At 61.6% G+C, this 15420-nt stretch overlaps 1 protein-coding gene across 1 annotated transcript in view; it reads left to right on the forward strand.

The window, feature by feature from the left end:
• The window catches only part of CELSR1 (cadherin EGF LAG seven-pass G-type receptor 1), a 56369-nt gene continuing 40949 nt past the window's right edge, over nt 1–15420 (forward strand). Inside the window, 1 exon segment of the mRNA XM_049771509.1 lies at nt 1–3463. Within this exon segment, the coding sequence (XP_049627466.1) occupies nt 1–3463 (3463 nt within the window).

Raw genomic sequence — 15420 nt, forward strand, 5'->3', positions numbered from 1 at the left:
ATGGCACCGCCGCCGCCGCCCGTCCGGTCCCCGCTGCTGCCGCTGCCGCTGCTGCTGCTGCTGCTGGCCGCCACCCCGGCGCTGCCCGCGCTGGCGCTCCTCCGGGCGGCCGCCTGGGAGCCGCGCGCACCCGCCTGGACCGCCGCGCTGGACGTGAGGGGCGGCTGTGCGCGCCTGGGGGGCCGCCCGCTGCCGCTGCCGCTGCGCCTGGCCGCCCGGGCCGCCCCGAGCCTCCGCCTGCGGGTCCGCGCGCTCGGCCCGGGCTGCGGCTCCCACGCGCGGCGCGGACTCGGGTGGAGCGCGGAGCTGCGCGCGCGCGCCGTGCTCACGGGTCCCGGGCCCGGCGCGCGGCTCTGCTTCCCCGCCCCGGGTGGAGCCGGCGGCGACGGCTCCTGGGGGGCCGCGCTCTCGGCGCCCACCGGCTCCCCCGCCTGCAGGTGCCCGTCGTGGCACTCGGGGCCCGTCCGCCTGCGCCTCCGGTGCGCCCTGCGGGTGGAGCTGGCCCTGGAGGCGGCCGAGTCGACGCCCTCCCCGGAGCCGCCGCCGCCGCCGCCGCCGTCGTCTCCGGCGGGGGCCGGGCCCGCGCGCCGGGCCCGACGGGGCGCAGCGCCCGGCGGCGGCTTGGGCAACACGAGCCCGCAGTTCCCGCTGCCCAGTTACCAGGTGTCCGTGCCCGAGAACGAGCCGGCGGGCACCGCGGTCATCGAGCTGCGCGCCCACGACCCCGACCCCGGCGACGCGGGCCGCCTGGCCTACCAGATGGAGGCGCTCTTCGACGAGCGCTCGGGCGGCTACTTCGCCATCGACGCGGCCACGGGCGCCGTGCGCACCGCGCGCGCCCTGGACCGCGAGACCAAGGACACGCACGTGCTCAAGGTGAGCGCCGTGGACCACGGCTCCCCGCCGCGCTCGGGCGCCACCTACCTCACCGTCACCGTGGGCGACACCAACGACCACGGCCCCGTGTTCGAGCAGTCCGAGTACCGCGAGCGCGTGCGGGAGAACCTGGAGCTGGGCTACGAGGTGCTGACCATCCGCGCCACGGACGGCGACGCGCCCTCCAACGCCAACATGCGCTACCGGCTGCTGCGCGGCGCGGGCGGCGTCTTCGAGATCGACCCGCGCTCCGGCGTGGTGCGCACCCGCGCCGCCGTGGACCGCGAGCAGGCGGCCGCCTACCAGCTGCTGGTGGAGGCCACGGACCAGGGCCGCCACCCGGGCCCGCTGAGCGCCACGGCCACGGTGCACATCGCCGTGGAGGACGAGAACGACAACTACCCGCAGTTCAGCGAGCCGCGCTACGTGGTGCGGGTGCGCGAGGACGTGGCGGTCAACACGCAGGTGCTGCGCGTGCAGGCCACGGACCGCGACCAGGGCCCCAACGCCGCCGTCCACTACAGCATCGTCAGCGGCAACCTGCGCGGCCAGTTCTACCTGCACGCGCTCAGCGGGCGGCTGGACGTCATCAACCCGCTGGACTTCGAGGCCATCCGCGAGTACACGCTGCGCGTCAAGGCGCAGGACGGCGGCCGGCCGCCGCTCACCAACGCCTCGGGGCTGGTGTCCGTGCAGGTGCTGGACGTGAACGACAACGCGCCCATCTTCGTCAGCAGCCCCTTCCAGGCCGCCGTGCTGGAGAACGCGCCGCCGGGCCACTCGGTGCTGCACGTCCAGGCGGTGGACGCCGACTCGGGGGAGAACGCGCGGCTGCGCTACCGCCTGGTGGACACGTCCGGCGCGGGGTCCCCCTCCGGACCAGGCCTTGGCGGCGGCGGCGACGGCGGCGACCCCAGCCCCGACTTCCCCTTCCAGATCCACAACAGCTCCGGCTGGATCACCGTGCGCGCCGAGCTGGACCGCGAGACGCTGGAGCACTACAGCTTCGGCGTGGAGGCCGTGGACCACGGCTCGCCGCCCCTGAGCTCCTCGGCCAGCGTGTCCGTGACGGTGCTGGACGTGAACGACAACGACCCGGCCTTCACGCAGCCCGCCTACGAGCTGCGGCTCAACGAGGACGCGGCGGTGGGCAGCAGCGTGCTGACCCTGCGCGCCCTGGACCGCGACGCCAACAGCGTGGTCACCTACCAGCTCACGGGCGGCAACACCCGCAACCGGTTCGCGCTCAGCAGCCAGAGCGGCGGCGGCCTCATCACGCTGGCCCTGCCGCTGGACTACAAGCAGGAGCGCCAGTACGTGCTGTCCGTCACCGCGTCGGACGGCACGCGCTCCCACACGGCGCAGGTCTTCATCAACGTCACCGACGCCAACACGCACCGGCCCGTCTTCCAGAGCTCCCACTACGCCGTGAGCGTCCGCGAGGACTGTCCGGCCGGCACCGCCGTCACCACCGTCAGCGCCACGGACGAGGACACGGGCGAGAACGCGCGCATCACCTACGTCTTGGAGGACCCCGTGCCCCAGTTCCGCATCGACCCCGACGCGGGCACCATCTACACCACCGCCGAGCTGGACTACGAGGACCAGGCGGCCTACACGCTGGCCGTCACGGCGCGCGACCACGGCATCCCGCAGAAGTCGGACACCACGTCCCTGGAGATCCTGGTCCTCGACGCCAACGACAACGCGCCGCGCTTCCTGCGCGACCTGTACCAGGGCTCCGTGCTGGAGGACGCGCCGCCGTCCACCAGCGTCCTGCAGGTGTCCGCCAACGACCGCGACTCGGGCCCCAACGGCCGCCTCGTCTACACCTTCCAGGGCGGCGTGGACGGCGACGGCGACTTCTACATCGAGCCCACGTCGGGCGTCATCCGCACCCAGCGGCGGCTGGACCGGGAGAACGTGGCCGTGTACCACCTCCGGGCGCTGGCCGTGGACCGCGGCAGCCCGGCGCCCCTCAGCGCCTCGGTGGACGTCCAGGTGACCGTCCTGGACATCAACGACAACCCGCCCGTCTTCGAGAAGGACGAGCTGGAGCTGTGGGTGGAGGAGAACAGCCCGGTGGGCTCGGTGGTGGCCCGGATTCGCGCCCGGGACCCCGACGAGGGCCCCAACGCCCAGATCATGTACCAGATCGTGGAAGGCAACGTGCCCGAGGTCTTCCAGCTGGACCTGCTGAGCGGGGACCTGCGGGCGCTGGCCGAGCTGGACTTCGAGGTGCGGCGCGAGTACGTGCTGGTGGTGCAGGCCACCTCGGCCCCGCTGGTGAGCCGGGCCACCGTGCGCGTCCGCCTCGTGGACCAGAACGACAACGCGCCGGAGCTGCCCGACTTCCAGATCCTCTTCAACAACTACGTGACCAACAAGTCCAGCAGTTTCCCCACGGGCGTCATCGGCCGCGTCCCGGCGCACGACCCCGACTTCTCCGACCGCCTCAGCTACGCCTTCGTGCGGGGCAACGAGCTGCAGCTGCTGCTGCTGAACCCGGCCACGGGCGAGCTGCGCCTCAGCCGGAACCTGGACAACAACCGGCCACTGGAGGCGCGCATGGAGGTGGCTGTTTCCGGTGAGCGGCTCCCTGGGGTCCAGGGCTGGCTTCTCTTTGGGGCCTTCCTGTTGGACGCAGTGCTTGGTTGGCTGGTGTGGGGGCTCCCTGCCAGGGCTGGGTGGGTACGTCCTGGCATCACAGCGCCAAGCCAGCCCGGGCCCCCTGAGTGTCCCCCACCGGTGCTGCCCTCGGGCCAGGCCATGGCTCCGGGCTGAGCCCTGTGCTTTGCTCGCAGACACCTTGCGCCAGGCTCCAGGCCTGTCTGCCGAGATCAAAGGTCAGTGCTTGGCTCACGTACCAATTAGTGGCCGGGTGGGTCCGTTGGGAACAGCCGGACGGTCCCTGAGTCATCATTGATGTCGAGTGTCTCCTGTGGGCCGGGCCAGAACCAACGGCCGCCTGGGAGTGTTCAGAGAAACATCGTCTTGTTTGATCTCAGAAACGGGCTTGTAATTTGGGTGTTAACCTTGAGGTCTCGCCGGGCTGGCGGTGGAGCCAGTGTGGGAACTCAGGACGCCCGTCTCAGGCTTGCTGTTGGAGTGGGGGGAGCTAAGAGGTAGGGTGGGGGAAGTTCTCCATGCCACAGGACCCCTCCATGGCCTCCCTCCTCCTTCTCCCAGGGGCCAGGGAGAGGGGACACGAAGCAAGGCACACGGGAGACCAGAGAGCTGATCTGATCTGGCCTGGCGGGAGGTTGGGGAACAAGAAGAGATTGGCAGGTGAAACCTGCGAGTGCCCTGATAGCATTAGGAAGAGCCTTGGCCAAGTGCTCCGGGCTCCTGGTGAACCGTTGGAACAGTCGCGATGACAGGACGGCCTCACGGGGCGGGTTCAGAAGGCCGCAGTGGGGTGCATTCTGCACCCAATTAGCTGCCTTTATAGACGAGCTTTCAGGGGTGAGGGAAATACAGGCTCCAGTTGTTCTGTCTTTGAGATCCGGAATTTCGGGGTGCAGTTCTGGGGTGATGCAATGCCCCGGCCCCGGGTTTGGCAGCCAGCCTCCCCGCGGGCAAGTGTTTGAGAGGTGTCACGAGGCTGAGGGTGTAGTTTGGGAGCGAGGCCTCGGTGCCCTGGCACCCTCGGTGAACCGGGCGTCTGCGGCCCACAGAGCTCCTTTCCCTGCGCCAGCTGAGGCCTGGGAGGGTGGGTGGGGGGAACGTCTAAAAGCTAGTCCCCAGCTCCCAGGAACCCCCCCCCCACCTCTCTGCAGGGCTTATTTTATGGGGTGGGCCGCCGGGGTGCATGCCGGGAGCTGGCTTGCTTTGTGTCTGAGGGATCCGGAGTGCGGTCCCGTACCTGCCGGATGGCAGGGTTTAGAGTGGATTTGAGTCCAAAGAGGCGTCTTCCCGTGGGCTGTCTGTCTGCTTGCTGGGTGTGAGTCTGAGCTCAGAAGACAGTCAACACGGGGGTGTTGGGGTGGACGATGAGGAGAGCTCATGGTGCTGCCGCCGTAATTGGTTCTGGGGTCTCATGGGGTGCTGTGACCTGGTAACTGCCCCAGGGCACAGTGACCACCTCACTGTTGGGGTTTGCACCTGGCTCCTGCCAGTATCTCTGTTGGACCCAGGTTTAAGCACGGCCCTCGCTCTTGGGGCTGGAGTGAGATGAGAGCACAGGGGTGGGGTGGGAAATGAGGTGTCAATCCTCAGCATCCCATGGGATCCCCCATGAGCACCTCCAGGAATGACCCCAGAGCTCAGAGCCAGGAGGAACCCCTGAGCAATGCTAGATGTGCCCCCCTCAAAAATAAAATCAATAAAGCACAGTGACTGCTGTTTAAGCAAGATTTTGCAGATGCAGAAAGTGAGACTCAGAGGGGGGTCACTTTACTGGCACCTCCATCCCCCCCTCAACGAGCTGCCAGGGCAGGTGTCAGTCTTGAGGTTGGGGGTGGGATGCAGGAGACTCCACCTCCCTCGTGTCTCTCCGGTGGGTTTCTGGTCACTGCTGGCGTGAATCTTCTGGACTCAGCCTTGCATGTGGCATCCCCTCATGATGACGGTGTCACAGTGAAGGAGAATGTTTTGGCCTCTGGGGACTATAAAAGCCACAGTTGCAAGCTGCAAAGGCCAGGCCCTGGCAGAGCCCCAGGACAGGGTGAGGCCTCCAGGTTTATGGGGGCAGAGGAGAAAAGAGTTTTGTTCCAGCTCTTAAGCTGTTTGATGGGCTGTTGTTGGCGACTACCTGGGGTTTTATGGTGGGGGGGTGGGGGGGCTGCTGTCTGCTGGAGGCCTATGTGCTCCCAGGCAGAGCCAGGGTGGATGGTGGGGTCTGGAGGACCAGAGAGGGGGTGTTTGTTGATGGCCAAGACAGGACTCAGGGGGGCCGGGCGGTGGCGCTGGAGGTAAGGTGCCTGCCTTGCCTGCGCTAGCCTAGGACGGACCGCGGTTCGATCCCCCGGCGTCCCATATGGTCCCCCAAGCCAGGAGCAACTTCTGAGCGCATAGCCAGGAGTAACCCCTGAGCGTCACAGGGTGTGGCCCAAAAACCAAAAAAAAAAAAAAAAAAAAAAGACAGGACTCAGTATCTGGTGACTGTTTGAGTTCTCAACCCAGTTTCCATTCGAACAACAGCTACCATATTGGATGACTTCCGGCCAAGGCAAGAGGTTGGTTGGGGGGGGGGGGCAGAGAGGTGGTGCAGTGGGTAGGGCTTTTCCCTTCCATGCACAGACCATATCTATCCCATCTTTGACACCTCGTGTGGTGCCCAAGCACCACCAGAAGTGATCCCCAAGCATTGTGGGTGTGTGGCCCAAACACAAAAACAGAAATAAACCAACAGAAACCAAGTATCTTGTTTCAGGCCCTGGTGGAGACTGAAACTTCCTGTGGTCCCCTGAGTACAGAACCAGGAGCACCCCCTGTCCAAGGCCAGTGTAGCTGCCCCAGTGTTTGCTGCTAGTGACCCCTTTCTTTCCTACCTAGGTACACCCCAGGGTGCTCAGGGGGGCAGAGGTGGGACACAGGCTCCATATACACCTCACCTCAGCGTCATGCTCTCTGTGCCTGTCGCCTGGACCTGGTGGGTGCTGTCCCTCTCGGGTCATCCCTTGGCCACGGAACCATTGGCCCGAGCGACACAGTGCGGGGCTGGCCTGAGAGTGGGGGACAATGTGGAGTGCAGGCAAGGATTGCACAGGCAAGGGCAGGGCAGGGGTGGGATGCTGACCCCATGTGCAGAAACCACTTTGCTGCTTCTGCCAGATTCTTTAGCCACACGAGGGATGGAGGGTCCCGGGCACGGAGGGTCAGGGGTCCTTGGTACCAGAGGAATTGGGGGGTCCCAGGGAATGAAGGGATTGGGAGTCCCATGTGCAGGAGGGATGGAGGGGCCTGGGCACTGAGGGTCGAGGGTCCAAGGCACTTGCCAGCTGCTGGCCCCACTTGACTTGGGCTCAGAAGCTCCGAGGTATCTCTGGCTTTGCAGACAAAGGTCGTGTGACCCATCCCAATCCCCCACACCTATCACCTGACTTCCTAAGCACCCCTGCACCCCCACGTGCTCCCTGGCTCCCTTCACCCTCCTCTCACAGCCTTTTTGTTTGTTTTGGGGCGCCCCCCCCACAGTGCTCAGGGCTGAGTCCTGGCAGAGGCAGCTGTGACCACCGTGTATGCCACCCCTGCTTCTGCAGATGCCCACTGGCCCCTCTCAGGGTGTGGGGGGATTGGCAGCTCCTGTATCGGGGCTCTGGGATGAGGACTTGGGAGGTTCGGGGTTCAGGAGGGCTCCAGGGGACCCGACAGAGACTCTGTGTCACGTGTGTCCCAGTGAGAAGCTCTGTCCAACCCTGGCCAGCTTGGATGGAGCAGTGAGCCCAGCTCCCTGGGGAGGCCCTGCTAACCCCAGAGCACTGCAGTGACCCCCATCAGCCCGGAGCAGAAGGGGGCATGTGCAGGGGTGTGTGCCTGCAGCAGGGTGGGGCACTCAACCCTGGGGGGATAGTTTTCTGGTTTTTCTTGTCCTGTAACCTGAACTGGCTTATGGAGCCCCAGAAAGGCATTCCTGAATATTGGGGGCCCTGAATATTGGGGGGGGGGGCGCCAGCTACCACCTGCTTTCTGCACATTGGTCAGGAAGGCTAAGGGAGCCCCAAAGAATATTCCAAAAGGGTCAAGTTTCCCGATTGTCCTGGTGAGAGCAACCCATCTTGTGTTGTTGTCATGGGGATCAGCGAGGCCCCCACGCTTTCCTCACAGAGGTGCCCTGTGAACTGGCTATTGGTGGCCCATCCCAGGGGTGCAGGCCGCCCACCCAGGCCCCAGACAGCCCTGCATTTCCGAGGGAGCTCCAGGGATGTGGGCGCCCGTGTGGGGGGAGCCTTGGCCTCGGGACAGGGCTGGCGCTTCCCGGCTCCCAGCATGTTGCCACGGCTTCAGGTAAGGACTTGTGGCCGCCTTGGCAGCCGCTCCCCTGCTTGGGCGCGAACATTCCAGAGCTGGAGGGAGTCCAGGGTGCCCCGCCCTGTCAGCGCTGCAGCGAGTACCCCCTCGGCACATACGGCCCGTGCGTGCGTGCGAGCTCATAGACACACGTGTACACATTCAGGCACACACATGAGCTCCTGGACACACATATGCGGTCATAGACACACATGCAGAGCAAAGCTCAGATGGACAGATGCGCATAGACTCACAGACAACATGCACATGCATGGGTACATAGGATGCATGGATACACAACTACACAGAGACACACACAGACTCTCAGACACTTGTACACGGGAACACACAGACACCAGCACGCAGATGCAGAGACATACACAGACTCACAGAGTCTCACGGACGCACACAGACAGACACACACAGGCACGGACAGACCTACAGACAGACACATAGATTCATACATGTACAGGCATACACGGCTTGCCCAGACACACAGAGACAGACTCACACATAGAGACACACACACACACACACACACACACACACACACGCGCGCGCATGGGCTGGGACTCCTGCCCACAGTGCTCCCACCAGCTTCATTCCAGACTCCCAGTCTGGCTGCTGTATCTTTTTCTTTTTTTTTTTTTTTTTTTTTTGGTGCTTTTTGGGTCACACCCGGCAGTGCTCAGGGGCTTCTGGCTCCATACTCAGAAATTGCTCCTGGCAGGCACGGGGGACCATATGGGACACCGGGATTTGAACTGATTTGAACTGATGACCTTCTGCATGAAAGGCAAACGCCTTACCTCCATGCTATCTCTCCGGCCCCTTTTCTTTCTTTTTTTTCTGTTGTATCTTTTGTTTCGCTTTTTTTCCTTTTTATAACTGTCTGGTGTGTACACAAAGAAAATAAAAATCTCTTCGGCACTTAAAAACCATCAGCTAAATGGCACTTGGCTAAGGCACCGCAGCCGTAATCCAAACAGAGCCACCCTCTGTGTAAGCAGTGTCGAGATAAGGCTGGGGACAGGACCGCGTGTGGCACTGCCCTCGGGCACCCAACTGAGCTCCAGGGGAGTTGAGTCTAGGGAGCTGCTCTCGGGGGTCAGCCCACCAGACCCCATCCACCGCACTCTCCCACAGACCCCCCCCCAGCTGTCCCAAAGCCCTCCCTCACCTGAAGTTCAGTGGGGTGGGGGCTGGCAGTGACTCTTGTTCTCTTGTTCTCATCTGGGTCCCTCTGGGCTCCCTTGGGAGCTGAGACAGATTAAAAATCATCAGGTTTGGGGCCAGAGAGATAGTATGGAGGTAAGGCGTTTGCCTTTCATGCAGAAGGTCGGTGGTTCGAATCCTGGCATCCCATATAGTCCCCCTGAGCCTTCCAGGACCACACCTGGCACTGTCCTGTCCAGGGAGACCTGGGGTTCGGGCCTAAAGGACCCCATCTGTGGTGACAGGAAGTGGACATGGGATGATGGGATGGGGCGAGGTCTTGGGGGTCAGAGCGTCCATGTGGGAAGACAAGTTGATTCTAGAGCTGGGGGGCCAGCAGGGATCTGAGGTGCTCTGGGTCTCAGCCCTTTTCCTTCTGTGTCATAGTTGGTACCCACCACCTCGCTCCAGAGCCCAGAAAACAGCCTGTGTCTCCGAGCGGCCCCCGTGATTTCAAAGGGGCGAGAGTGGAAAACATTTGGGTTTATTGTTCTGGAAGGTTCCTGTGTGCTCGCATGTGGCTGTGGACAGCTGGCGTGTGTGTGACCGGGCAGGAACCCCTCTTGCGGTGCCAGGGTGTTTGCCAGAAAGCAGGTCAGATGGGGCCTTGTTACCTCTCCCCAAAGCCAACAGGGCCTGAACTAGAGCACAGCGGGGAGGGCGTTTGCCTTGTACATGGCCAACTAGGTTTGATCCCCAGCATCCCGTAGTGTCCCCCAAGCCTGCCAGGAGAGATTCCTGAGCGAAGAGCCGGAAGTAACCCCTGAGCGCCTCTGGGTGTGGTCCAAAAACAAAAACAAAACAATAAAAGAAGTAGGTGGGGTACACTCAAGGGGGGTCTGTGCTGGCCAATCCTCTTGTTGCCTCAGGAGGGTTGCAGGGGGCAGTTGAGGGGTCACTTTCACCTGGACTCATGCAAAGTGCTCCTCCAGTCACCTACCCTGGACTCCCCTCTGGGTGCTCGGTTGAAACGGACCAGTTTAGTCACCCCATTGCTCCCCGTCTTGTAGGCTCGGCCCCACCCTGTCCCCCCTGTTCCCAGCACCAGTCCCTTTCCTACATCCATGGCCCCTCACAGGAATGTCCCACCTTCCCCAAGAAACATGTCAGCCACATGCGATTTCAGGACTCCTGCCCTGCCTGATCTCCTGTCAAGGGTGCCACACAGGCTGCACCCAGACCCAGGCAGGCACAGGCCTGGGGAGCTGAGGTTCAAGCAGGGCTGGTGTTGGGGACCCTCGAAGTTGACAGGGAAGTGAGGGTTCTGGGGGAAGGGCCCCAGCACAGGGTTCACAGCACAGGATTTGCCGGGGTGACCCTGGAGCTCGGCCCAGGGTGCGAGACTGGGGTGTGTTGGGTCTTGCCGTGGACTGCGCTGCCTGTCCAGGATGTTCTCCGGAGGGGGGGGGGCTGTTCTGAGCAGATACACAGCAGCTCTTCACCCCAATTTCACGGAGCCTAAACATTCTTAGTTTCTGCCAAGCTGGGGTCTGGGGGCTGGAAGAACCCTCTGGAATCTTACTGGGGAGTTGCTGCCTGCTCGCATGGGGACCAAGAATTTGGTCACCAGGTCAGGAGAGTGACATGGGGGGCGGAGACATTCTGGCCCCCCCCAGCCCCGCCCCACCCCACCATGGGGCTGTGTCGGCCTTTTGCAGCTCCTTTGTGCCCGTCATCCCGTAAACTGAGGGCTGCCACCGTGGCTGCCCTTCATTGTCCCCGACAGTCCTGGGCAACCCCGCCAGGCTCGTTCCCATGGAGACGGGGCCACCTTGAAAGCGATCGGATTGCAAGCGCTTTGTGTGAAGGGGCGTCTCAGGGGCGCCGCCCCCACCGCACTGCTGCCCACCCTGCTGCTCTGTGTCCCCCATTAGGGGAGCTGGTGGCAGCAGAGGGTCCTGGGAGGGGGGGGATGGCGAGAAGCTCAGCCTGGATTGTGTAGCTTGTGTGGACCTGCAAGGGGGCTCGAACCTCCATGGGGTAGGACAGACCCAGGTCCTATCCCTGGTCACCTGGCCATGAGCCACCTGGGGTTCTAAGAAGCAGGATTCGGGGATGGGGTGGACGTCCCCAGGGTGGGGGACAGGGCTGTCGGCACCCATGTGGTTCCGAGTTTTGTTTGTGTGTGTTTGGGGAGACACCATTCAGGGGTGCTATGGGGTGACTTCTGGCTTTCTGCTTGGGGTTCTTGGTGGTATTCAGGGGGACCCAGTTGTGCTGGTGGCGGAACCCAGATCTGGGGCATCTTAGGGGTGCAGAGAGAGTTAGCAAGTCAAAAGAAGAACCCCGACTGGTTCCCCCAAACAAACCCCACAAACCCAAACTGGAGTGCCAGACAAAGGGGGAAAGAAGCCACATTTGAGATGCAGTGAAGGGAGGTGCTGCTTCATTCCCAGGGGGTCAGGAGGCTGCCCCCAGGACAGATGGACTGGGAGACAGCACAGGGTTCAGGGCACAGCCCTGCATACCACCCACCTCATTTGGTCGCATCCTTGGCTCTGGTTCTGTGCTCCCAAACTGTTGATTCCTTTCCGCTCTGTGTTGCTTGAGAAAGTCTCAGCTTTCTGGCCACATAGGTTTGGGACAACAGTTGTGTAATGTGGGGGATCACACCTAAACCCCCTCTTTTCTAGGCCTTACCTGGAGCCTTCCTGGGGACATTGTTTTAGGGTTGCTCCTGGCATCCCATACCCCCGCCCTGAGCATCCTTTTACCCTGAGTGTTCCCAGATGCACTAGACCGGGGAAGGGCCTTTTTTGGGGGCCACACTCAGCGATGCTCAGGGGTTCCTCCTGGCTCTGTGCTCAGGAATTGCTCCTGGTAGACTTGGGGGACCCCATGGGATGCCAGGGATCGAACCCAGGTCAGCCATGTGCAAGGCAAATGCCCTCCACGCTGTGCCCTCCTCACTCTGGCTCTGGAGAGGGCCCCTTTTCCTGGACAGCCGACTGTGATCTCGGGTCATGATATCTGGGTGACAGTTTTCCAACTACCTTGGAATCTGGCCTCCGTGTCCGTTGCATTGAAGTGGGGTTTGCTCAACAACTGTAGGTGGGGGCCTTCGTGTAGCTCCCTGGCCGAGCTAGGGCTGAAAGCCTAGTGGGAGGCGACTGACCGTGTGGGTGAATCATTAAACCAGTGGGGTGGGGGCCTGGCAACTCGTGGCCGGAAGAGGGAAATGAGGGCTCTCGGGTGTGCAATGAGGCATGAGGACCCGCCATGTGGGCTCAGGCATCCTGGAGCAGGGCTCAAACTTGGCTGGGACTGTCCCAGGCTGCTTGGGGCTCTCCACGATTTGTGCCTGTCGGGGTGCAGGGCAGAGACAGTGGTCAAGGGAGCAGCAGGATATCCCCCCACCTCAGCCCTTCCTGCCAGGGGACCCCCAAACCCCATCCTCTCTAGAGGACCCGGGACAGAGCAGGAACAATGCTTGGGAGCTGGTTTTAGAACATTCTCCTGACTCTGAGTGCCCTCTGGGTCCCCCAGGGCCCTCATCGCCCTCTGCCCCCACCTCACCCCTACAGGTGCCCCATCGCTGTCTCCACTGAGCCGCCCCTTGGCAGCCGCAGCCCCACCTGGCACGAGCCCCGAGTTTGGTCGAATTAACCGGTGACGACAATGTTAATGAGTCTCTGCGATTAGAATCTGCCGTGGTTTCCTGAGCACTAGGCCCTGCGGGATCCCCCAACTTATCTCCGTTCACCACCCCTGGGCTGCCCGGGGCTACCGGGAGGGGGCACCCAATTTGTTGCTTCCACTCATCTCTAACTGCTTAATGACAGGGTATCAGGCATGTGAAGCCTGAGTGTGAGAGCTTGTCTGTGAACATGGGTGAGTGTGAACACGTGTGTGAATGTGAGTGTGTGTGAGTGTGAGCAGGCGTGTACGAACACATGTGAGTTAAGCATGTGCGAATGAGCATGCATGTAAATGCATGAGAGGGAGCTTGAACACATGCGTGAGTGCGTCTGATCTGGGTGTGAGAACTCGAGCTAGCCCAGGGGCACGTGTGGGAGTGGCAGCGTGCGTGTGAGAACAGTTGTCCCGCACGCATGTGCACGTGTGTGTATGGGGGTGTTTGGTGAGTGTGGGGCCACTATAGGGCCCCGAGATCCCATGACCGAACTGTTCAGGGGTGTCCTTGCTGGTGTGAGCGGCGCAGAGAAAGGCCCATTCAGGGGGCCCTTCATGGGGGGTGCAGGGAGATGGGTGGATGCTTGGGATGATTCGGGGTGCTGGGCCTTGAGGGGTCCAGCCCTGGGCACGACTCCTGCTCCATCAGTGGCTCCCCTCATTCCTCCCACCCCCTTGATGCTTGGGTCTGGGCTAGACCCATCCTCTGCAATTCTGGAACTTTTTGGCTCACCTTCAAAGCCTTTGGGCCTGGCTTCCAGGGCAGGAGAGGGAGGGAGGAGCTCCCAGAGGAAACTGAGGAAGAGCATGCAAGCGTGAGGGAGGGTGGGGAGGGACAGGCTTCTGCTGCTGGGACCCAGGAAATGACCCTCATGGAAAGTGGGGAGAGGAGAGGGACCAGCTGGTAGGTGGTGCAGCTTGCTCTCACTCTCCCCCCCCCTCTCCCCCCCTCGCTGTTTCTCTCTCCTCTCTCTCGCTCTCTCCTCTCTCTCACTCTCTCTCCTCTCTCCCTCTCTCTCAAGTTCTCTCGCTCTCTCTCTCCCTCTCCTATTTTCTCTCTCTCCCTCTCTCTCCTCTCTCTCTCCCTCTCTCTCTCACCTCTCTCTCTCTCTCTCTCTCTCTCTCTCTCTCTCTCCTCTCTCTCTCTCCTCTCTCTCTCTCTCTCTCTCTCCACACACACACACACACACACACACACACACACACCCCTCATGGCTCCCTGCCCTCCCCTTCCGCATCAGCCTTGGGAATTGAGCAGAGGAATTTCCTTAGTAAATATTTGACCAGAAAAAAAAAAAAAAAGCAGTTTCCCGCCTGCCCAGTTATGCAGTGACTGACTAGAGATCAGCCGCCGTCTGGGCCAATATTTGATCTTTGATCTTCCCCCAAAGATGACGACGCCAGAGCTGGGCAGAGCAAGGGAGCTCTGTGGTCCCTGGTGTCCCTGGATGGAGATGTCACTGAGTTCCAAATTGGGGGCTTCTTCCTGGGAACCTTGGCTGCCCCTGATGCCCTGGACTTGGGGAGCTGAGCTCCAGGGGTTGGCTCGTGCACCGTAAATGATTTTTTTACACGAAGGAGTCAGTTCCCTTTCTCTGGACAGGGCTTTAGGGGCCTTTGGGTGTTGAGGGGTTTATTTATTTATTTATTTATTTATTTATTTATTCATTCAGGTTTTTGTTCCACATCCGGAAGTGCTCAGGGGTTACTCCTGGCTGTCTGCTCAGAAATAGCTCCTGGCAGGCACGGGGGACCATATGGGACACCCGGATTCGAACCAACCACCTTAGGTCTTAGATCGACTGCTTGCAAGGCAAACGCCACCGTGCTATCTCTCCAGCCCCTGGGGGGTTTATTTAGTGCCCAGAGCACTGGGCCCTGTCTCCAGGGACCCTCAGACCACAGCAGCTGCTTGGAAGATGGGGAAGACTTCGAAAATGCCAGCACTCCTCTCACCCCAGAGTACTGTCCTCTTACCCTGCAGTGCTCCCTCACAACAGGAGTGCTCCACTGAGTCTCCTTCCTGGGCTCTTACCCCCCTAGCTCCTCTGCTCAGCCCTCATGCCCTCACCCCCATCTATCCCAACTCTCCACCATACCTGTCTCCCCAAATCTCTTTTCCCTGCCCCATTCCTGGGAATTCATTTTTGTTGTTGTTGTTGTTGTTGTTGTTGTTGTTGTTTTGGGTCACTCCCAGCTGCACTTAGGAGTTACTCCTGGCTCTATGCTTAGAAATCGCTCCTGGCAGGCTCGAGGATCATATGAGATGCTGGGATTCAAACCACCATTGTTCTGTGTGCAAGGCAAACACCCTACCTCCATGCTATCTCTCCCACCCCCATTCCTGAGAATTCTGGACCAAAGTTTCTAGAATGTTCACAGATGTGTCAGCTGGACCCAGACCCCCCAGGGTGCAGAGAAGGGGGCCCACAGAGTGTGGGAGTAGGACCGAGGTCTGGGACCCACATGTGTGGGGTAGCTGGCAGTGCTGGGCCTTCTGTCTGACCCCGGTCCCTGTCAGGGGGTGCATCTACCCCGCTTTCTCCGCCAGTCAAAAGCTGTGCTCCCACCTTCTCTGCTATGGTGCTCACTCAGCCTCTCTGGGGCTGGTGTCCAGCACAGGGGGAGGGGGAATTACAGGAAGGAAAACCCCGAAAATGGGAGAACGGTGTGCATGTGTGTGTGTGTGTGTGTGTGTGTGTGTGTGTGTGTGTGTGTGTGTGTGGTTTGCGCCTGGTGTATAGG

The sequence above is a fragment of the Suncus etruscus genome, chromosome 4, assembly GCF_024139225.1.
Source record: "Suncus etruscus isolate mSunEtr1 chromosome 4, mSunEtr1.pri.cur, whole genome shotgun sequence".
NCBI lineage: Eukaryota > Metazoa > Chordata > Mammalia > Eulipotyphla > Soricidae > Suncus > Suncus etruscus.